This window comes from Sebastes fasciatus, chromosome 6 (genome assembly GCF_043250625.1).
Source record: "Sebastes fasciatus isolate fSebFas1 chromosome 6, fSebFas1.pri, whole genome shotgun sequence".
In the NCBI taxonomy this organism is placed as follows: Eukaryota; Metazoa; Chordata; class Actinopteri; order Perciformes; family Sebastidae; genus Sebastes; species Sebastes fasciatus.
Window position 1 is genome coordinate 5480114 of NC_133800.1, and position 24679 is coordinate 5504792.

General features: G+C 41.9%; 1 protein-coding gene across 13 annotated transcripts in view; it reads right to left on the reverse strand.

Annotated features, from left to right (window-relative positions):
* Positions 1 to 24679, reverse strand: part of arvcfb (ARVCF delta catenin family member b) — a 299063-nt gene that overhangs the window by 152384 nt on the left and 122000 nt on the right. For 3 of the 13 annotated variants that reach the window (XM_074637277.1, XM_074637278.1, XM_074637276.1), the window contains exon 1: positions 9250 to 9514. The exons of 8 other annotated variants lie outside the window; for them this stretch is intronic. In XM_074637277.1, coding sequence (XP_074493378.1) covers positions 9250 to 9270 — 21 coding nt within the window. In that variant the 5' untranslated portion in view covers positions 9271 to 9514. Of the gene's footprint in view, positions 1 to 9249; positions 9518 to 24679 lie in introns of those variants that run through there. 2 more of the 13 variants (XM_074637279.1, XM_074637270.1) reach the window with 2 other exon arrangements.

A 24679-nucleotide genomic window follows, 5' to 3' on the forward strand; every position in this document is an offset into this window, starting at 1 on the left:
AAAAGTCAGTGAAACACATCTGTAGCTGCCAGCTTCCATCAAAAAATATCTGTCATGCCTTTCAGTTTTCAAAAACCCGACGACTGTGATGACTCCTTACAGCAGTTACACTAAATAAAGTGGAGATGCCTCATGCAAAGCTTCTAGTCCCCGCACCGCCACATGTCAGCGTAATCCGAACGGTCAGCCGGCACTGATGGAGCTCTACTAAAGAGCTGTCAGAGGGAATCATTAATCCCAAGAGGCAGCATGAGACAGATGGTGCGATGATGGAGGATCGATGCTCTCCCCGGCATCCCGACCGCTTCTAGTGGCCCCGGCCCAGAGGCAGGAAGTGGGCTAATCCCTCAAAAGAAAGTTCCAGACTAAACACGCAAGAGGAGCCTGGGCCATCTCTCCCGCTCCCCCCCCCAGCCCCCACGGCTGGCTGTGCTGCGTGTACCGCCCAGTACAATCTGGATGGTACCGGAGGGGGTTAAAGAGAGAAAGGGAGAAGTGGTAGGGAGGCGTTTGTTCCTGCGTTTCTGGTTGAGGGAAGCTCTATGAGGACTTTGACCTTCCCCCTCAGGGCCCCTCTAAGAGGTCCCCAGCTGCAGGACAGAGGGGGTGGAGCCTATATGAACTATACATAACTGTTAAAGAAGCCCCAGACCTTTTGAAAAGGCCACAGAACCAGACCCCTCTCTCCTCTCCAACTGAAGGTCTGGGTGGCACCAGTGTTCCCAGCATAGAGGGCAGGAAGAGGGGAACGGGAGGAAAGGACTTCCCCTGTACGCTCTTCATGGACTCTTTATGTTCCATTCAAGATAAACGGCACATATCATATCAATCAATCCATTAATCATATGGGCTATCTCGAGTACTGTTTATGTTCCTGCAGTCCATCTAATGCACTTGAACGATTGTTTCCTCCCCCTAGGGGAAATTTAAATCTTTGCTATCAATACAGTACTGTGACAGTTACGGTCCGGTCTGGTCGTCAATTTGAGTCAAATTCAGCCACAGCACCTCTATACATCACTTTACCAGCTGTTTTTCTACGCTACAGATGCTGGGAAAATTAGAATTGTGTTATCAATCACACCGGGGTCCTTATTTGTCCGTGGTGCTGTCACATCTGCAGCTTTAACCACAGTCCCTGCAGGAAAGCCAATTACAGTAATGACACATGCAAACAACCCACACAAACATGAGTTCATGCACCGGAAAAATTTGCACATACACATGCAATGTGCATGCAAACCAGGGCCTGGAATTAACTTTCACTCTCTGCCACTGTGGCAGGCAAGTACTTTTTTTTGTCTGCAATTCAGAAATTTTATCTGCCACATTTGAAATCTCTGCGCTAAATGAAGGAAAAACATTTTAGATCTGATGCTCGATATATTTTACACAAAAAACATTATATACATGGTAAATTAGAGTGTTCGAAGCCTTATTTTTCAGGGGGTGGGAGGGTACTGTACACAGTAGCCTTCTGTACTGTACTTTGTTATTGTCATCTATTGTGGTTATTTGCATAAAAACACTTCAAATGATTAGGAAATAAAAGATTATATTGTTATTTAAATATTAGCTTTGATTAAAATAAATCTCGTCATCGGTAGTTTTAATTATGTATTAAAAGCTACTTAGAACTAGTGTTAGGAAGTTAAACAGGTCACAAGTCCCTCTCTATTATCTATTTTATATTGCTGTGAAATCAGCTCCTTCAAACCACTGGATTTATTCAAGTTTCATGATAAAGTTAGAATTTACCTTCGCCCCATACTCATTTTTATGGAACGCACCATAATGTAACTCAGTGGAACCTCCGTTAACGTCAGGAGCTCCGTTATTTAGCCAAACAGGACTGTGCTGCCCACCGGCTGCTAACAGGTAACGTTACTAACTTTCCTTCTGTTGATTTCAACACAGATTTGTTTTTCGCAATGTAGCTTTATCGGGGAAAAAATAGGGTGCGTCTCCTCAGGTTTAGTTGCGCCATGCTTTTGAACGCAATTTTTTCTCTCCACCGTGGCTCCAGTCCCAAACAAACAGAATGATACAGCGTGCATATGCGTCAGTGTGCATGCGTGACAGTTGGAAAGCATCAATACAAAGGAATCGATTTCATGGAGGCATAAGATGCCAAGGAATCGGATAACTAGGATCTCGTTGAGAACCGATTCACTATTCCCATCCCCAGCGATTTCCCTGTCTGCCAAAGTGGTGGATGGCCTGGCGATTTTATCCGCCACTGCCAAAGATTTGGCGGGTGGCGGGTGCTAATTTCAGACTCTGGAGCAAACACACCCACACTGCGCAGGTCAACATTACAGCACATTGGGTTATTAAGAAGAAGAGTCCTTTTCTTCTTCGTTGACCCTCGGCCCACTCCTTTATAAAACTGATTTTAATGTGTTCAGTAACTCTACTTTCAACACCATTAGCACTACAGCTTGTGGCTTTTGACAGCATCGAAGATAATCAGACCCGACTGATCATCCTAACAGGAGAGTGGTGTTTATATATCTTAAATTAGAGCATCATGTTGTGTAATAACCAAACTGTTACGCCATTATGTAATCACACCATTATTAAGATATTATGAGAGTATCATGTAAATATTATCACTGCAACAATTACAGCCCCGATGTGGCCGCGAGCATGACTTTATTTAAAGTGGAACGAGTTCTCCTTTCCCCGGCTTTCTGGTCAGCCTGTGTGACTGAGCCTCTTCTTGCTTTTCTCTGAGGCAAGTGGCTTCCTTATCTGCCCGATCGAAAACATGGATCTTGTTGCTGGCTTCCAGCGGCACAGATAGAAAAGGTGTTTATTGGACACAGCCGGGGAAACCATGAATCCCGCTCCCTTATAAACAGGGCTACCCTGTCCGTAGCCTGCAGACAAACACTGAGTAAATAAGCCAGGGATCCAAGTGATGTTCCTTTGTAGCCTCCAGTGTGTGTGTGTGTGTATGTATGTGTGTGAGTGTGTGTTGAAGAAGGAGTGGGTGTCTACACCTCACCTCTGGAGGACGTATTTGGCAGAAGGAAAAGCACAAAGAGCTCTCAATCCGCCAAGTAGTCATTAACAAGTGATTGGACGTCATTATACAGAATGTAAACACAATGTAATGTTCTCAAGTATGTGCATGAATATATGCATGAGTATATGCGAGCATACATGATTCATACTGTATGAACCACCCTGCATACATTTTGATAACAGGCACACTGTAGAGCCGAGTAGGTAAAAAAAAACAAAAAAAACAACTCTAGCAAGATAATAAGCTGCCATCTCATTAATGCGCCGCTTCTTCTCCCCAATGCCGCTTCCAAACATAGCCGTATGAAAGCATCCTCGCCCCCCCTCCAGCCTTCCAATTTACTGCCACTCACCTTTTTTTTTTTAATTCCATCAGCGTGATGATGAAAGCTGAGAGAGCATTATGGTCCTCGCCAGTGGTCAGACAGTGAGTGAGCGAGCGCATGGGCCCGCATCGGTCACACTGTCAGCCAGCCAAATGGGTTAGGACGGATAAAGGGGAAGCCAAGGCAGAGAGTGTGTGTGTGTGTGTGGGGTGGGGGGGGGTCTGTAGTGCCAAGGGTTGAGTGGCATAGACCCCCTAATGCTCCATAGAACACAACCACAGAGCACCAAAAACCTGTGTTCATATGATACACAGCAAGGACGTACAGTGGGCGTACTATGTATAGTCTAGTGTAATACTTGCTAGGGTCAAATATTTCACATATCTCTTCGTGTTTGTTTGAAGCCACTTGGTGGACCAGCTGTCTGCCTACAGTGCTGCATCAGGAGATTTCACATGAAGTAAACCAAACTGTCTTTCCAAAAAACAACTAGAGTAAATGTAGTAAAGCTTCTAGAAGCTGTATATGACTATCACAATGTATAATATACATTAGGGGTTCAATAATTATTTTCATTACTAATTCACACAAATGGTTGATTGATTAATTAGTGAAGTCGTTTTTAATGCAAAAATGCCACACATCCACTGGTTCACACTTCTCAGATGTGAATATTTGCTAGTTTTCTTCGTCTTCTATAGTGTTGTCAAAACCATTGAAGTATCTATACTAGGGCTGTCAAAGTCAACAAGATAGTAACACAAATTTGTTTTAATGGCCCCAATTTCTTTAACTCATTAACGCAACTTGTGATTTTTAGGTTGCAGCGGGCTCAGTTTAAAGCTAGATTGAATATACTGACATAACAAGAAAACCTAAGGAATCCATTGCTACGCAACTTGCGATACATTTTGGAGAGAAAAAACTGTCATGGCCATTTTCAAAGGGGTCCCTTGAGTTTGCCATGTTAGGATTTGAGCATACGTTTTATGCTAAATGTAGTACTTGTGAGGGTTTCTGGACAATATTTGCCATTGTTTTGTGTTGATTGATTTCCAATGATAAATATATACATGCATTTGCATAAAGCAAGCATATTCGCCCACTCGCATGTTGATAAGAATATTAAATACTTGAAAAATCTCCCTTTAAGGCACATTTTAAACAGATAAAAAATGTGCGATTAATTTGCAATTAATCGTGATTAACTATTTCAATCGATTGATAGCCCCAATCGATACATATCAATACTGAATATTTGAAACGGTTTCAACACTCATTTCCATAGTATCAATACGTGGGTACCAGCTGTGCTTTCTGCTCTCTCTTCTCTCCGACAGCAAGTTGACACACATACACACTGTGATTTTTAATTTAATAAAAATCGAAATTCTATGCCCTCAATGTTGTGGCAATTTTTCCCCGGGGTATCGAAAATGGTTTCGAATATCAATATTTGTCAAGGTATTGTATCAAAGTTAGAAATTCCATTATCGTGACAACACTAGTCTATGATTGTTAACGGAATACCTTCTGCTGGTTGGATAAAACAAGCAGTTTACACATGTCAATAAGGGTTCTGGGAAATTGTGAGGTGCATTTTTTATAGGCCACTGACAAGACAATTAATGGATTAATCAAGAAAATACTCTGCAGATTAGTCGATAATGAAAATAATCATTAGTTTGCGACCCTAAATTTGTTAATTGCTTTGTCTATAAAATGTCAAATGTTTGGCATTTTTGCTTAATATGCCGGGATAACAGAGAGTAGCAAACAGATAAATATGTATTAAAAAAATCATTGAAAGCACACTGAGGTAATGAAAAACTTAATGTTGAGAATGACAAATTGCGATAACATCATGCATCTGTTTGGTGCTTCAAGCCAGTTAATCAAATATGATGAAATTATATGTTGAACTAAGGGGAACATACATGTAGGGTGTCATGGATGGCGGAGGAGTAGTTGGCATGTGGAGGTACATATATGGTCTCAGCTGTTCACATGTAAATACAGTTCAGGTTACTTCAATCCAAAAACAGGCACCCAGTGGAAGAGGTAGGCGGGTAGGACGACAGGCAGGCGGCTCTCGGGTAGATGGTGGGCGGAGGGGCGGATCCTGTAACATGTCAAAACCATGTTGTGTCATGCATGTGTCATGCATGGGTCATGCGATAGGGGCAGCCATGGGAATGGTATGGGAAACATGGGGAATATGGCCAGGCTGTGTGATGGGAAGGCCATCTGGTATCACCAGTCACCAGTCACCTAGCACCATATGATCACGCCCTCTTCCAAGACCCTCTCGCCTTCAAAACACAACAGCACTCATGACACCCCCCACACTCCCCACCCTTTCTCCCATCCTGCGCCCAACCCCCCCAATGAATGCCCTCTTGCATTGATGCGGTCTCCACAGCTATTGACCGTCAGCTATGCTTCCGGTCATTGGCATTATTCTTGTATGACCTCCACTCCCCCAAACAATGCCGCTCCTCATGCTCTACATGTCTTCAAATATTGATCTTGCAAAGCATCTTCTGCAGTCACAAAAGGGGGAGCCCGAGGAAAGGAATGGAAAAAGAATATGCAACGATGGTTGAGCTGTCATACAAAAAACAACCCCCGCAGAAAAAAAAAGATTGAGAGAAGTTTGACGGATTTTTAATTTTGGTGAGGAATCAAATAGCATCGGAGAGAGAGAGAGAGAGAGAGAGAGAGAGGAGGGAACGCTCAGTTGCTGCAGCTGAAAGCCCCGCTAGCTGTCAGGAATCTGGCAGTAACCCGCAGTCTGAAGACTAGACCTCCTTTAGTCTTTCTGAATCACTGATGAATTATTTTGCTATTCAGACGGGTCCTTCTAGCTTGCGGAGGAAAAGTAAAGTAATTTTTTTTGATAGACCTCGGCGAGATGATGACTACTGGATTATTCATAATGTTTTCCTTTCGCCTTCACGACAAATCTGTTCTTCTATTTTTCATGAGCAGAAGATGCTGCAACTAAAAATTCGGAGGATTTGGGGCCGGGCGCCGTACCCTGCTGGTGTTAAGTTGTAAAAGAAAGGACAGTTTATATTTAACTCAGACGTGGTCTGGTGCAGGCTCCCCCACTAATTGAGGGTTATGCAGTAATCTGCAGCGGGCTAAAACTCATTTACCGCTGCAGCATTAAGATGAAGTCAAGACAGATCAGCATCTCTCTCATCTCCCCTTTGCTATCTACTTTCTTCTGGGTATAAAACTTTTAAGATATTGGCACCCTGAAGGACAAATAGCAGTGGTTCTCAACCAGGGTCCAAGAGGGAGGGTCCTCAGAAATAATGGGGAATAGTTTATTTCAGCCCAGTTGCACAGCAGTTTGTGAAATAGTCACGAAATTGAATGTATTGATTCATGTAAAGACACGAATTAAAAAAAAATTCGTGACGGTCGGCACAAAATCAATTCATATGTAATCCACGTAAGCGGGAACCGGGAAGTATAGACAGTGGCGACGCTGCGTAGAGAGGAGGTCGGGGTGGATGGGTGGGTCAAAAAACACCAGACTTTCGCCCAGGAGACCGGTGTCCTGTGTCCCATGTGAAACCACAAGGCAAAATTGCTTTATTTATCACGTAACTTCGGTACTTTAGTTACACCTCTTCCAGAGTTATTTTAACCCAAACCGCGATCTTTTCCTAAACCTAACTAAGTAGTTTTATTTTGAAAAGCCTGGAGCGGAAATTGACACATGCGTCACGTGTTGCTGGACATTCATAGAAAAAAATCATAAGAAAAATAAGTTGTTGAAAGTCGTGCTGAGCGTCACAAAAAAAAGGGAAATTTGTGTCTGTGTACACGAATCAAATAGATAAAATTTTGTGACTATTTCACGAACTGAAGTGAGACTGTGTTGTTTATTTTCACTATTTAATTCACTATAGAAGTGAGCCCAATGTGAGTGAGAGTCATATTACTCTGATCATAGGTTTCACTTCCTCCGCGGTTACCTCCTCAACTGTAGTTGGCAACTACAGAAAATCTTTTCAGATGGAGGTCCCTGAAGCGAAATCTTATCAAATGGGGGTCCGTGACATAATGTGTACCAATTAAGGGGTCCTTGACACGAAAAAGGTTGAGAGCCATTGATATAGAGTACAGTATGGAGTAGAAGAGGTTCAAATGCTAACTCAAGCCTGTTCCAAACTAAACTATATACTACTGTTCTTCTATTGTCCCAACAGCGATAACTGAGCAAAAGCAAGAAGAAAGACAACCAAAACATAGGCACTGGAATGGATCCATACAGGGCTCGAGCGTGACTTGGACATACGTTGAACCAACTTTCCCATACAGCACTGCCTTTCCCATACAGCACTGCCCAAGCAGGTGCTCCCTAGCTGAGGAATGTCCAGCTGAGTTGAAAAGGTCGAAAAGCACGATGCTCGCCTGCACCGAAGTATGCCAACCATCTCGGTCTTTAGGAGGTCACGGACACGTGACCCGCGCCTCCCCTGCCAATTTTGGGATGCATCTGGAGAGGACATACTCTCAGGTTGTTGACACGCATTTCATCTCATTCACATAATCCAAGCAAGGATTCCAACGGGCAACGGTCGCCCTGCTTTTTGATCCACTCGGTGTAACAGCTTTCAGACTTATCGAAACCAAGGGATGGAAAGAACTGAGAGTGTGTGAGGGAGAACAAGCAGGCGGAGGCTCCTCCAGTTATCTGGTGGCACTCATCCACGGGAGCAACTGTTAACGTACTATTATCAGAGCAACGTGGAGAGCTGACAGAATGTTTCTGTCTGCCAAACAAGGGGGTTCGGTAACTCCACCCCCCTCAGCCCAGAGGAGGAGAGCGGCGCTGATGGGAAGTTGACCTTATTCAATCTGATTTTTGTCCTCCACTTTCTCTCTTTCTTTTTGGATGCCTGTCTTCTTTCTTTTTTTTGTGCATCTGAGCGCTGCCAAAGCTCGGCGGGGAAAAGAGCGCTGTGATGGTGTAGGCTGCCTGTGGATGCGCTTCAAACACAGGAAACACTTCCAATAATGTATGCACATCATGCCCTGGTACGCGCGCGCGCACACACACACACACACACACCCACACACACAGACACAGAAACACACTACTCGTAGGAGCTAACAAAAGCACATTCCTGTGGTATCTGTGCAAGTGGAAGACAAAAGAGTTTTTTAATGCCATGTCTCTCACACGTTTGGCACCACAGCACCGGAGACTATAAATCGTGGCCTGGGCTCATTCAGAGCGTTGCAGGCGATGATCAGGGACAAACTTTCAATACTTCACCGCTCGTCCCATCATCCCACCAGTCATTCTATAGGTGCTACTGACATGTATGAGCCCATGAATGTGTCAGGGAACTCATAAGTCACAGAGCTGCTTTACTGCAAGACAAACCCCCCCATGACACACACACACACATACACACACGCACACGCGCACGCGCACGCACACACACACACACACACACACACACAGGACCAAACATATCTCATGGTCAAGACTATTTACAGCATGAAATGGTCACTAAGTGGTGGAAGTACTTACTCGCCCTTACTGTATCTGATGTCATGCAGCAGCCCACATGCATGTGCACATGCACTACACATCCATATGTGCACACGCTCACACGCACTATCCTCCTGAAGGACATCGATAAATCTGATAATAGTTGCTCTGCATGTATTAAACTGGGAGGGAAAAAAAGCTGCATAAAAGACATAAAGCTTGATGTTCCAGGATAACAATGAGAGGTATGTAAGAATATCCAAAGAGTAAGGAATCAATTAGGAGGAGGAGGAAGATGAGGAGAGTCAGAGAGGATGAAGACACGATGAGAGGAGAGAGAGGAGACCGGCAGACAGCAACAGCAACACTAACCTGTTTCACTTCAGCAGGCATGGTCCAAAATCCCCCCCTTCGTTCCTGAATAAAAATAAAAAGCTCCCGGGGAAAATAAACGTGTGACAACTATTTCCTGGTGTCGGGAAACTTCTCCTTTTCCCTCCTCTCCTCCTCTCGTCTCCTCGCGCTTTGCTCGTCTATTAGCGTTGAGTTTCCCCTCTGTGAGCTGTGAGCGCAGAGGCAGCAGCTCAGACGCAGGCAGCCATCCTCTACTCAGCCTGAGTCGAGTCGGACACAGTTAGCGACTGCAATACAGGAAGCCAGGCGGCGCGCCTTTCACAATAAAAGCGCGACTATTAACACATGCTCGCAAGAGTCAGCTTTACGGATGTGTTGCATAACTGCTAGCAACTACAAAACTATGGATCATTTGATACAACCAGATCAAAATATTTTTACAGTTAAAGTTGTAGAGACTATGTTTTTACAAGAGAAGCAGGTCTAATAAGATACTGAGATTACTTTTACTTTCCATGTTTTTAGAACAGGTCTCAAATCCGAAACACTTCAACTATAAATGGCTAACCTAGCAAAAAATAGCAACATGCATACCAATCTAGTTACAAATCATATAATAGCTGTATTCAGCTGTAATAAAAGGGTCTGTTTTAGGTTAAAGCACAGTCACAGTCATATGTTAAGAGACCTGATTTCTTACAAAACTGATGCTGCATTTTATGCCTCTTGGGGTGTGTGTTTTATAGTGAAAGTTATCTCTCCCAAATTATTATTATTAATAATAATAACAACAATAATAATAATAATAATAATAAAAAGATCCGAGACATTATTAACTTTTTCATTACTGACAGTAAGCCAGGTGATTATCCAAAAACAGTGACAATACTGTTGGCCATATTGGAGGTCTACATTTGACACATAGTCCTACACCTATAATAAAGTAGTCAGTATATATTAGGCTACTACTATGTCAAGTATAATGAGTCATTTCTATATAATCGCGATTAATCGCAAATTAATCACACATTTTTTTAGCTGTTCAAAATTAAACTTACAGGAAGATTCGTCAAGTATTTAAAACTCTTATCAACATGGGAGTGGACAAAAGTGCTTGCTTTATGCAAGTGTATGTATATATTTATTACTGGAAATCAATTAACACAAAACAATGACAAATATTGTCCAGAAACCCTCACAAGTACTGCATTTAGCATAAAACATATGCTCAAATCATAACATGGCAAACTGCAGCCCAACAGGCAACAACAGCTGTCAGTGTGTCAGTGTGCTGACTTGACTATGACTTGCCCCAAAAACTGCATGTGATTATCATAAAGTGGGCATGTCTGTAAAGGGGAGACTCGTGGGTACCCATAGAACCCATTTTCATTCACATATCTTGAGGTCAGAGGTCAAGGGACCTCTTTGAAAATGGTGTTGCCAGTTTTTCCTCTCCAAAATTTAGCCCAAGTTTGGAGTGTTATTTAGCCTCCTTCGCGACGAATTAGAATGACATGATTGGTACCAATGGATTCTTTAGGCTTCATTCATATGATGTCAGTATCTTCACTCTATTTTTAAAACTGAGCCCGCTACAACCTCCGAAAGATTGAATAGCGTCTGGTTAAAAAGAATTTGCGTTGACGAATTATTATCACGTTATATATATATATAAGCAGAATGATTGACAAATGTGAGCTGCAACAAGCTCTTTTGTGGAAACAGTAATGCTTTTATTTTGAAAGTAAAATCACCCTACATCCAGTGTAACTCTGTCTATCTCAGGCTGGTTTGACACAGCTGAAAACAGGGACCCAGCTTTCTCCTTTGCAGAGATGCTGCATGTATGTATGGAGTGGAGAGAGAGAGATGGAGGGTAAAGGCGGTCGTTGCCCCTGTGGAATCCCCCCCACATCCCCACGCCCTAACTAAAGCAGGAATCCAAGAAAAAGGAATGGAGCTGAACCGAACTGTGTGCATTTGCACACACACACTCTCACTCAACAAAAAAAAGTTAGCCAGAGAGAGGACAAAAAGCTCGGGCTGAGAGAGAGAGAGGGGGGAAAGAGGAGGTGTGTTAATAGAAAGGAGGGTTCCCAGACAGGCAGCAGGAGCTGGAAATGTAGCAGCTCCCTCTCTCTCTCATTGGGTCTATGTCTGGCATCTTAGTGGGGTGGGACCAGCTCCCTCTATGCACTCCAGCTGCGTCTGTCTGTCAATCCGTCGACCCCTCCCCCTTGTTGGCATAGACAGAGAGAGACGAGGAAAAAGAAGAAGAGGTGAGGGGGGGGGGGACAGGGGCTCACACACAAAACAAAAGTTGGCCCTATTGAGGCAAAGGCACCCAATACTCTGCACATTTTTACACCCTACACACACACACTCACACACACACACACACACACAGCTCCTTTTCTCCACCTCTTTGTCCCGTTCCTCTCACTGCACTTGATATAAGGGAGGGGTGCGACGTACGTGAAAGAATTCACATTCAAATATCTATGACTGTGACCAAGACTGACAAGGAATGTTAATCTACTAACGTAGATGGAAGCTTAACTAGGGACAACTTTGAGAGACGTCTGGGCTTACAGCAGGAGAGGAAAAAGAATGACTGGACTTAAAAAAGAAAACAGAGAAAGGAGAAATCCCAAACGGAGGGGGAAATGGCTGAGGTTTTGCATTCCACGAGCCTGCTATTTCATCTCCCCGAACGTTACTGCTCCATTTGTTCTTAATGAAAGACCTGGCCCACCATGCACCATTACATTTACTATTTACTTTCAACAATACCATTAAGAGTTCATCCAACCAACATTACCTCCAAAAAGTGGTTAAAAAAAAAAAAGGTCTTATAACTTAAAAGGCGGCGCGTTTCTTTCTCTTATGTGATTTGCAATATCACATTCCATTTAAGCCATTTAAGCAGTGAGTGAGTTTCATAACCCTGTTTAAAAATCCATTAAGTGCTTTGGAATACTCAAGGGAGCAGATTAGAGAAGAAGCATTACTCTTTATTTCCTTCGTACACGTGTCTGTTGCTCCTTGTCCAATTTATAGTTTTATGTTGTGTTTATTGTTTTAAGGAACATTTGCCAAATTCCCGTGCCATCTAGACTTAAACGAGACAACAAGTCTACTGCCACACTAGCAGCGAGGCTCTACGTAGCATTAGCATTTGGCTCAAAAAGCACCACATGTTTACAAAAGTAAATTCCTCATTTTTTTTTTGCGTTTTCCTACGAATGTTAAGCAACGCATGAAACGTGTCAATTTCCGCTCGTTACATGCGTACAAGTCTTTTGAAAATAAACTTCTGTCTTCACAGGAAACAACTTGGTTAGGTTTAGGATTAGAAAACATTGAGTTAGGTTTAGGAATAGATTGACTTGGTTAAGTTAAGGATTAGAAAACTATTTAGTTAGGTTTAGGAAAAGATTGACTTGGTTAAGTTAAGGATTAGAAAACTAGTTAGGTTTAGGAAAAGATTGACTTGGTTAAGTTAAGGATTAGAAAACTATTTAGTTAGGTTTAGGAAAAGATTGACCTGGTTAGGTTTAGGCTACAAAACTATTTAGTTAGGTTTAGGTAAAGATCGACTTGGTTAAGTTAAGGATTAGAAAACATTTAGTTAGATTTAGGAAAAGATTTACTTGGTTAGGTTTAGGCAACAAAACAAATTAGTTAGGTTTAGGAAAAGATCGTGGTTTGGGTTAAAATAACTCCAGAAGTGCATAACTTAAGTATGGAAGTTACGTGGCCAATAAATCAACATTGACTTCTGGTTTCCCACCTCCTCCCTACGCAGCCTAGGTATAGCTACCAACGGTGTGTGAACAGCCTGTCGTGGTACAAAAGGAAAAAAATCAGTCATTCCTCATTAGGATTAATGTTCTGGGGACCATGAATGTCTGTACAAACCTTCATGGCAATCCATCAATAGTTGTTGAGATATTTCAGTCTGGACCAAAGTTGGGGACCAACCCACCAACCAACAGACACTGTCATCCCAAGAACCATGTTATAGCACAGCTAAATAATGCTATCTTTTAGTACCACCCACTGAAACTAAAGTAAAAATAGACAGGACAGGCTGAGGTAAACTAAATATACCAAAAACATTATGTTCAGTATTTCCTTTCAGAATAATTCCTGGAATGTGTTCAACATCACAGGTGTTTCCAGGAATACCTGCTGCTAGTCTCTTGAGTGTAGCCAGCCCACGCCTGGGCCTTGTAACATAAATGTACAAGGTGTATGAATAATCCAGGAGTTGTAATCAAAGCTCCTAAAGTCAGCTTTACTCTGTCAGGACGTACGGTGCGAAACAGATGGTAGAAAGGTTAACGTTCGGCAACAAGGCGCGCTTTGACAGCCAGACACCTCCAATGAAGCTGCATCTGTTAAAATCAGTTTTTTTTTTGCTTCCATTCAAGATGCCAGATGCAAAGAAAAACAGAGAGAGATGGAGGAGCAAAAGCAGATACAAAAAACGTAGACAGAAGGCATGCGCGGCTAGCGGTTTGAAAATATTTAAAGCATTTCATTACAAAAAAATAATGTTTTTATAATCTTCAGTTTCAAAGGAGACTTTAATGGCATCTCATTCTGAATAGTACTTCAAAAGCTTTTCCATTCTGCCAAGAACACATTTCTTAGGAAACCCTACTTTACCTTCCAACTTTAACAAAGAGGGCAAGTTCAACCACAATTATGCACAAAGCAGGTCCGCAAAAAAAAAAGTGATTTTAAAGAATATACTGACATTGGGGCTCTAAGTTCTTTAAGACAATCCCTGCACAGTGTAAGGGCCTTGATGAAACAATAATGTATGGGTGAGAATCTACAGAACCAAGATGATCTGCTCTGCTACGGGCTGACTGCTGTTTATTCTAATCATGGCACAACTTGGCACAAAAAAGCCCCTTATCTAATGACTCTTACTATCATGTTTTATTTTCCCCTTGAAAAATGGCTACTCAGCGATGCAGAGGATTACAGTCCAATCTATTGGGGGCTTTTGTCTTGCAAAAAGGCAATTTTCCCTTCATTTAGGGAAATAAAGCTCTGTTTAAATGACATCACTTTAGATCAAAAGGTTCTATTTTCTGTTTTTTTATGTCACAATACTGTAATTGCACAGCAAGATTTATGATACAACTATAACTGGATTAGGATTTTCTTTCCATCCTGTCATGCGTAATTGGGACACTGAATGAGGCACAAACAGCAGAATCAGAATCAGTCTGAGCCTGACAATCATCAACTTTTACACCTTGGGTTTAGCTGAACACACCCTTTGGATATGAAACAGAGTTGTTCAAAGGTATATGTTTAAAAATTTTCATATGTAATCAGTTGTTCCACGGCCTGATGCCCACCTTTACGCCAAATTTACGCCAATTCATGGCGATGAGATTCTTCTTATCTTTTTGCGATTTCTCGTTGACAGATGCGTCAGCCAACCGGCAAAGTATAATCTCCTTTTAGAGGTAAAAAAAAATCAATTTTTCATACGCCTCAGAATTTACATGTTGGCTAACGATCCACAGTTTCTTGGCAGGTTTGTCAGCCTCTGCATCGGACAATCAGTTTCTTGGGAATTATTTTAGTTGTGTCATGTTGCTTGAAGGGCTGCACGGTAGTGCAGCGGTTAGCACTGCCGCCTCACAGAAAGAGGGTCGTAGGTTCAAACCCGGCTTGGTTCGGTTAATGGTTGACTCTAAATTGCCCGTAGGTCTGAATAAGAGCGTGAATGGTTGTCTGTCTCTATGTGTCAGCCCTGGGATAGTCTGGTGACCTATCCAGGGTGTACCCTGCCTTCGCCTGTAATTGATATTGAATTGAAGAATGTTAGTTATTTCTTTTCCATAGATGAAATATGTGTATATAAATAGCAGCATTACAAGGACATTCCGCGTGTCATGAGGATGCATTTGAGGCTTTTTGTGTGTCATTTGTACGCCACGCAACAAAACTACGGTAACGTCCGCAGTTAGCTTTAGGCAACAAAACCACTTAGTTAGGAAAACTGTCATGGTTGGTCTTGAAATAAGTACGTAAACTAAGTACAATATGTACGGAAACAATGTAACATTAGTATGGTAAAAACGTCACTAAAAAATACATCACAAACATTACCGACTAACTAGCAAACCAAAACACTGATCTCAAACAAGTCGTGGACCTATCCACCTCTCCACCAACCCGCCATGAGTGGTCTCTCTCGCTTTTTATTCAACGTCACTAGCTCTGAGTGCAGCATATACTGTATAAGTGGATGCATTTACACTGGACTAAGTACAGACTAAATTGTGTACAAATTACACGCCAAAAGCAAGAAAGGCATTCGTATTGCACGCTAAATGTCTTGCGCCTTTTCGTGCGAAAGGGCTGGTTTATATGTCATTATTCAGCACAGAATAATCAGCTTGAATGAGGCACTTGTAGAGAGAGGACTGTCGAGAGCAGTGCCCGTCCTTCCACACATTCCTGAGCTATTCTCATCACCCTCTACACAACCTGAATCACTTCACATACCATATCACCCTTTTCAACTGCGTCAAAGTATGAAGAGGGCCCCGCAGCCTGGCTTGTGACAAATTACATGATTTTTTTACAGAGCGTGTGTGCAACTCTGTGACACAAAACAGCAAATTCCACACCCTGTGATGTTCAGTCTCTTTACAGTCTGTCCAGCAGTGAAATGTGCCTCAGTAGCCCGAGGCGATGGGAGAGCTCATATAGTCAGCCAGAGTGCAAAGTCAATGGATGGATGTGTGGTTGTGACTGAATTGCTACGGTATAATCTGATGGTATACCGCCTACTGTTGCTGCACATACGCCTCTGTTGCAAAGAATCCACATGCTAGTAATCCCTCCAGGGCACACAGGTGGAAGTGTACTTGCCAACCCTCCTGATTTTCCCAGGAGACTCCTGTTTTTCATTGTCTTCTCCCGGTTTCCTCCCGGGGTCACAATGCTCCCGTTCTCACAATTTATTTAACAAATTTTCACACTTTTTTTCCTTTTCGTTATCTTAACCTGTTTCTGGCTCTGTACAGCGTGTATAATCCCTACTGTTTCCACCCGGACAACAATAGAGCTACACCAAATGTCGTTTCCCAGCGCAAGAGAGCAGTCAATGCCTGCGACACAGCGCAGTTTGAGTTCATGTTTGCACTGCTCTCGCCGCTGGGTTCAGCGCACATCACAGCGTGCAGCACCCAAAGTTGGTGTTTGCTCGACGTAGCGAAAAGCCGTCGTGGTGTGGCGCAAGCCATTGGAAATAACGGGGTTCAAAGCGCAGTGGTGCTGTTGTCGCATTGTGTCTTAAAGGACCTTCAGTTAGTGAGAGACAGAGAGAGAAATGGAGAGAGCTAACTGAAAGAAATACTCAAGCAGGGGCAAAAATGATTAAAAACTGATGATTAGTTTATGGTAGAGATTCACACGCCAGGTTACCGCCAGAGGGGCAGATTATTCAGTTTTCTTTCCTGAGAATTAAAGGTAAAATGAAAAGTTTAACATTAAAATGCTGTTGCAGTGTACTTATTATTTTGCTATCTTCATAGTTTTAAAGTCGCCAGAATGCAGGAAGCAAAGTCTTTGAAACAAAGTCTCTGAAAGGACCCCGGGACCCCCGCTTTGGTTTTGAAATCCTCCCTATTTTTTAAAGTCTCAAGGTTGACATATATGGGTGGAAGAGCGAGGATTTACTAGAACTAGCAAATACCGAGAGGTTTCCTTCTGCTAGCATTAAATTAATAATTTAGAGTTTAGGCTAATTCCAGGTACGGTAGGCAGCTGAGAGTTGCATCTGCCCCTTCTGAGATGATTCATCTACTATTTAGTTTGTGGGTCTTGAGGGGACTTTTTCAGTCTTTCAGTAGTTGATTTGTCTGTTTTAGCTGTTTTTCAATTATATCCCAAGGCCAGTTTACATGTTTGCATGTATTTGCTGAATGACATTAATGTGAGAGACACAGTTTTGCAATTTATGCAATATTCACATTGTAGTAACCTTTGTTAAAGAACACACTGGGGTGAAATTGAAAAGAAATGTTCAGCTCTAAGTCCCTTTCGCCGTTAAGGCTTTTGGTAGTCTCGAGGAACGTCCTGTCCAATAAAATGTGAATTTACTCCTGCATACCTCCCAAAACAAGGCTCAGCGCCGCTTCGCTTCCTCATTTGATGAGCATTTATATGCTTGTAAGTCATGTAGTAAAATTGTCGCACTGGTGCGTTAAACTCGTGAGGATAATTAAATCAAGGCTTTGAAGAACACCTCAGGCCGAACTACAAGGTCTGTTTTCTATTTAGTTTTTGTCAGTTGAAAGGGGGTCAGCGTCCAGCCTTGTTTGGTTATCCTGCTGGACACTGGGAAGGGTGAGGTCACATTCCTCAGGTGGCTCTGAGGGGCTTTATTTCAAACACATGGGCTACAATTTAGTCTCTGGACTTGACTACCGAGCCCAACACAGACCACCATGGTCATCTTCAAGTAGAAATATTCTGGAAACTTTCCGACTGAGGCCGATATGGAGGCTCTCTGTTCACCTACGCGAGTGCACACAGAGAGGGTGTCTGGTTAAGGAAATGGGAGCGGTGTTCAGATGCCCCCTCTTAGTGCTTTTAGTGAGCATAATGGTTTAATGGATCGTGATCAAATGGCAGGGAGGTGCACCAGGACAGGCATTAAGTCCACCAGCGTTGGGGCTGATTTGAAGGATGAAGGTCTGAGCCGCCCCAGAGGAATATAAATAGCCCACAGTACAAAAGGCTTTTCTGCTGTCTCCCCTCCGAACCTCTTTCTCTCCCGTTCGCCTGAACAAGGGGAATATGCCCCAACCCCAACCTTGAGTAAAAATTCCTGTCCTTCCACGTCGGCCCCTGTACCAAGTGAGCCGAGACTCACCCCCCACCTTGAGCAGTTAGCAGCGTGATTCATGGGCCACCGCCTCAAACTGGACTCCTAATGTTGAGGGGGAGTGAATAAAAAATAACCTATTACAGAACGGAAATGGCAGGCTCAGCTTAAGTTTAACTGATGTAGGGAGAAGCAAGTGGGGTTTGCCCTTTAAATATTTAATACATTTATCAGATTTGTAAATGGATTGCATTGCCTCTAGAGTCCTTTCGACCTTGACATGCTGCTGGGAGGAAACGAAAATTGAACCACCAACCCCACAGCCCAGTCGCACAGTAGTTCATGAAATAGTCACAAAATTCAATGTATTGATTCATGTACATAGAAACAATTTTTTTTAAGTTACAGCACTTCCAGTTATTTTAACCCAAACCACAATCTTTTCTCTTTTCTTATCTTTAACTAAGTAGTTTTGTTGCCTAACACTAACCAAGTGGATCTTTTCCTAAAGCCATGTGTTGCTGGACATTCGTAGGAAAACGCACGAAAAATATGTACATGGATTAATATTAAAAATATGTAAATGGATTAAATTTCATGACAATTTCACAAACTGCCGTGAGACTGTGTTGAACCCCAAGATCAATGGACAATCCAGTAATGCTTCCCAAATGGAGTTCTGGATCCTCTCAAGGGGGCTTTGAGACAGGTAGAAAATAAGAAAAAGACTAAATTCTGCTTCGCAAAATTATGTTTATTATTATTACTGTCAGATCTTATAAGTGTTTAAGGGGGCAGTACTTTCATGCCATGTGACACAAGTCACACGACCCCTTGAAATTTGAACACCTGTCCTCATTACACTTCCTACCCTGAAGAAGACTTGTTAAGTCAAAACAACAACAACGTTGGTTATCCATGAATTAATAAAGGATTTTTTACTTACAATCAGAGTGCCTCGGATGTTTTTCAGACCGCTAACTAATACCAAGAATTTCCTGGTAACACTCTAAAATAACCATCATTTATAAATGGTAAATTGATAGTTAATTAAACTTAGTTAATAGTTATTTTACTGTTAACAAACAATGAATGATAATTAATAATGTTTACTAAATATTAGTAATGCTATAATTAATGTTATTCCAACAGTTTATTGTTGTACATACCATTTTATATACTATATATTTACACTGCAAGTATTTGTTAATGATTAAGATAGTATTTGTAAACCTTAAAGAAACTGTTTGTAAAACATCTTTAAACATTACATAGATATTTATAGCACTTTGTTAATGGTTAATAACTGGTTTGTAAACCATCTATACACATTATTTGGATGGTTATTATAAAGTTGCCACTGATGATTATAATACCTTGTTAAAAGGTAAATAAATACTTTGTAAAGCATCTATAAACATTATTTAGATAGATAAGTTAATACTTTGTCAGTGGTTAATAATTGGTTTCTGGCCCATCTATCTATGGAATGTTTACAGATGTTTTACAAATGATTTCTTAAATGTTTATAAATCATTTGGTAATTATTAACAATACTTAACATAGTATATAAAATGTTTTAATGCCCGCAAAAATAAACTGACAATAAATACTTTACTAATGTAATCAGAATGTAATTGTCATCATCTCTCATCAGCTATGATACAATATATAATTTATACACTAACTAACTAATGATAAAATAACAGAAATTATAACATTACTAATAATTACTAAACATTATTAATAATAATTTCATTGCTTGTTAACGGTAAAATAACTATTAACTTAGTTTAATTAACTATCAATTTACCATTTATAAATGATGGTTATTATAAAGTGTTACCGACTTCCTTCAAAAGTAAACTGGACAGTCATTATTTTTTACCTGTACTCAACTACCTGCCCTGTCCTTGAAGAGCACCTGATATTTTTCTTACTAAAAAAATCCTATTTGACTGAACCACTCATAAATTATACACATGCAACCCATGATGAGGGCTCACAAGGAAATATTGCTTCATGTTCAGGGGTAAAAAAAAGGTTATCTAAAAATATGAGCAGAAATATTTGCAGCTCAAAAATGTCATATTCAGTTTGGGTGTAACGGTGTCAGGCTTCAAAACCAGGATTACTTTTGGTAGTGAAGAAAAAGTCTGAATATATACTGTATGTCTGTGTTTGATGAGTTATGACTCTGACATGAAGCGGTGTGACGTTTTGGCAAATTGTGTCACATTGCACAGATAATGGCAAAATCAATTCACACCGGGCAGGACAAGGATGAAGACAATGAAACAGACGTGTTGACCTTTCAACCTTGAGACCTCAAAAATAGGGAGGATTTCAAAAGTGGGGGGTCTGGTGCAAAGAATTTGAGTTTCGGAGACTTTGTTTCCTGCGTTCTCGTGACTTTTTAAGAATGAAAATAGCTAAATAATAAGTACACAGCGACAGCATTTTTTAATCTTAAATACTTTTCATTTTACTTTTAATTCTCAGGAAAGAATACAGAATAATTCACCCCTCTGGCTCAAACTTGTGTGAATCTCTGGCATAAACTAATATTCATCATTTTTATTCAATCATTAATGTTTTGCCCCCGCTTGAGTATTTCTTTCTCTAGTACTCTCCATTTCTCTCTCCGTCTCTCACTCACTGAAGGTCCTTTCATTCACAACGCGACAACGGCGCCACTGCGCTCTGAAACCCGTTATTTTTAATGGCACGGCGGCTTTTCGCTGCGTCGAGCAAAGCCCGACTTCGGGCGCGTTTTGTCGCGAGCAGCTCTCTTCTGCCAGTAAACAACATTTAGTGTAGCTGTATTGTTGTCTGGGTTGAAACAGTAAGGCTTATACACGCTATACAGTGCCAGAAACAGGTTGTGATAGAAAAAAGGAAAAAAAGGGGTGAAAAGTTGTAAATAAATGGGGAGAAATACGTGAGAATTGTAACCCCGGGAGGAAACAGGGAGAGGGCGATGAAAAACTGGAGTCTCCCCGGAAAATTAGGAGGTTTCAACTGCCAAGTGGACATCATGGGCAAGCTGAGCTCAAGAAGTCAGTTAAGGAAATAAGGGAAAGTAATGACCTGGGAATCAGTATCGTACGATACAGACAAGTAACCAAGTAGCCTTTAAACAGCCACGAAGCATTATTAGGTGCTCCATGTGGAAACATGGAAAACAAGCAGCAACATCATTAGAACTTAAATGTGACTTTTCTGCAGACTGAAACTACAATATGAGAGGAAAGTGGTGTGGGAGGGCACGGGAACAGTGTGGTATACAAAAATAAACAAAGGAGGCACTTTCACACCAAGGTAATTAGGGTGTTTATGGGAGGAGAGAAGGCTCCTGATGGCACAGCAAGAGGGAAGAAGACAGGGGAAGATAGAGGAGGGGAGGGGGTAAACTAAGGCTCATTGTTAGGCAGGTGATTTACGAGGGTACAGGGGCTCCGGGGCCCTGCCAGTGCAAGGATAGATCTTCTGTCGCTATAGCACCCTTAGCCCTTTGTTTCCATTGTGCCTAGACGGGGCTAGGGGGGGGCCGCGGGGATGAAAGTGGGTGGAGGGCGGCTGGGGCGATTGTTGGTTGAGTGCCGTCGTGCCATGGCAGGGCCGGGGCCTGTACGTCTTCACCACAGACAGCAGCACAGATCAAAGGCTGCACTGTTCCCTCTCTCTAAAGCTCGCAAGCCTTTGAAAACTTCCCACAACATTTGCACAAGGGGGATGATATGCCTCTGCAATGTTAGAAGCCCACTGAATGTAGCATCTGAATACCAAACACCAGCATTTAATGATACCCACAGTGCGAGAAATTATCCTGAGTTTGCTTTTCAGTGCAACCCGGCGATCGTATGCGCCGCGAGATTGGGATCCGTGCACGTGGCGGGGCAGCGGCCGTGGGTAGATAGATCAGGCGTCTGGCGTATATGAAATGAGGTCACCTTCTCCCTTAGCTCCAAACAGACGTGGTTGTCTGAGTGCTGTCTGCCTTTCTCCACACATAGAACTGTCACCATGCGCCACTTGACCTTTCAGAGCCTCGGCCGATAACGCTCCTTCAGGCAAAAATCAATTACCACAGGCAAACGCAATATCAAATAGAGAAAGGGTCTGATCTTAGCATATGAGGGGTCACATGTCGGGGCTGTCGATGGTTGCGGATTGAAAGGCGCCTCGGTCCGTGTCACTGAATCTCTACTGATAATTTCATCAAGAAAAGCTAATGGAGTATTCCGACAGCATTGTTCTGATGTTCCTCACAGGACGGCGCAGCGTAACCACTCTAATTCTCGTCCTTGGCTGCAATTCTTAAAGTGTAATATTGGAGTGAATGAGGATCAGAATTCAATTAGTAAGGTCTTGGAAAGTAGGGCAGTTCTGTTTACAAGAACCTATTCTCCCGCACTCATTGTTCCAACACAATGGTCAAAGTGTCTTGTGGTGATCTACCTTCTTATACCCCGTGTTAACATCACGCAGGGCCAAATCAAATATCATAAAATGATATTTGAAACACGTCCAGGCACAATATTCTTTAATCCTATTCAGCTGTGTGCACTCCCGCTAAGCAAGGTGACTTGTGTTCATATCAGAGGATGATTTGTTTGTGCTTGGGACTATTATTATGTCTCCGCTCTCTGTAGGACAAATATAAATCACAGAAAAAGCAGCATCTTCAGCCAAAGAAAACAATACGGAATTCTTGAAAAGCTTCAACTTTGTATTAAATTTTCTTTATGGTTCAGCAAGACCAAGAGCCTACAGCAATGCCACTGTAGCGGTTTTATGAGGCTGTGCTTACTAGGCACAGTGGTGCTTTAAACGAAATGCTAACTTCAGCATGGTAAAATGCCCACAATGACAATACTATCATAGGTACATAATGTGTTAACATACTAACATTTGCTTATCACTAAACACAATGTATAGCTGAGGCTACGACAACATATTAGGGTCATTGTATGTAAAAAAAATAATAATTACGGAGCCAGGTAAGGGGGATAATATTCAGAGAATAAATTAAAGTTTTGCATTTTTTTCTTGTAAATTTATGACTTTATAATCTTGCAAATTTGCAAGTTTTGTCTCAGAGAATATCAGAGTTTTTCCTCGTACATTTGCCACTTTAATCTCACAGAATATAAGTTTTTTCTCATGCATTTATGACTTTATAATCTTGCAAATTTACAAGTTTTGTCTCATAAATTTGCCACTTTAATCACAGAAATTCTGAGTTTTTTTTCTCTGAATATCACCCCCCTTCCATTGCTCCATAATTTCTTTTTTTACCTGCAATGGCCCTAAAACGCCGTCATATGAGGCTGATGTGAATGTCGTTTGTAGGTATTTTGTAATAACTATTGGACAAATCCAAATTTTGACCTGATAATATAAAATCCTTATGAAATCATTATGAAATCCTTACGATTAATCGTGGGCACAATGAAATCTCAAGGCAATCCATCCAATATTTCTCGAGATATTTCAGAAAAAAACAAAAATGTCAACCTCGTGGTGGTGTTAGAGGAAAATCAGGGGATCAACAAAGTCAGTATAGCTGACATCCCCTGGGCACCATGAATATGGGTACCAACTTTAATGGCAGTCCATCCAATATATGATGTCATTGTTTTTCATATTTCAGTTGGGACCAAAGTGGTGGGCCGACCAACATTGCCATCCCGAGGGCCACGCCGCTAGATTGGCTAAAAACTATTCCCTATTATGCAACATTTTTATGTTCACATGAACATTAGCCAGAAGATTTGTCACCAAACTCAACACAACTCGAAAGGCTACAAATCTCCTTGACTTTAAATTTGAGGGGGAAATGACTGCTATATTTCCGTATAACATTGTCAAACCATCAGTGTATGATTTATTGGAGTCATTGGGCTGCAGTCCAGGGCCATGCCTCACTCCACATCCAGGCTGCACTGGAGGAGCCGGCACTGTTAAACTCAACACACTGAGGGTAGAGGCTTGATGAAAAAAGCAAGTACAGTGTTGAGAGTTTCAGAGCACTGTTTGAAGTGGCCAGTGCTGTGCTGATGTGTGTGAAGTAATCCGCACCAATCTCTGTTAACTGAAGATAGTTTTTCTCATGTTTCTTTGCTCCCCACTGAGCCTGCTCTCTCTAGGTCGCCTGTGTTAAAACCCTGACAATACTGATCTAATTGATGGAGGCAGATTAAAGTGTTAGCTGCCCGCTGATGTTTGGACCCAATCTGTCCTGAAATTAGCTATTTAGCTATTTAGATCAGTGGCTTATCAACTCTCATAAGGCGTCTATTTGAATCTGATTTCATCATTCAGACTTGGTCTACTTTTTCCTTTTCTGACCCCAACTTTAAATAATGGCAGGCCTCGTTGAGTCTGACCCTGGGGTTGTGAATCTGAGCCCTCAGTTACTGATCCATGATCCATTTTAATCCATCATGCAGCCTGGGGAGTGTTTGAGTGGCGGAAGCTAAGCAAGGAAATAGAGAGAAAGAGAACAACCTGATGCGTTCCTCATCGCTCAAACAAACCTCTTTATATGTGAATGGAGTCGGTCTCACGATG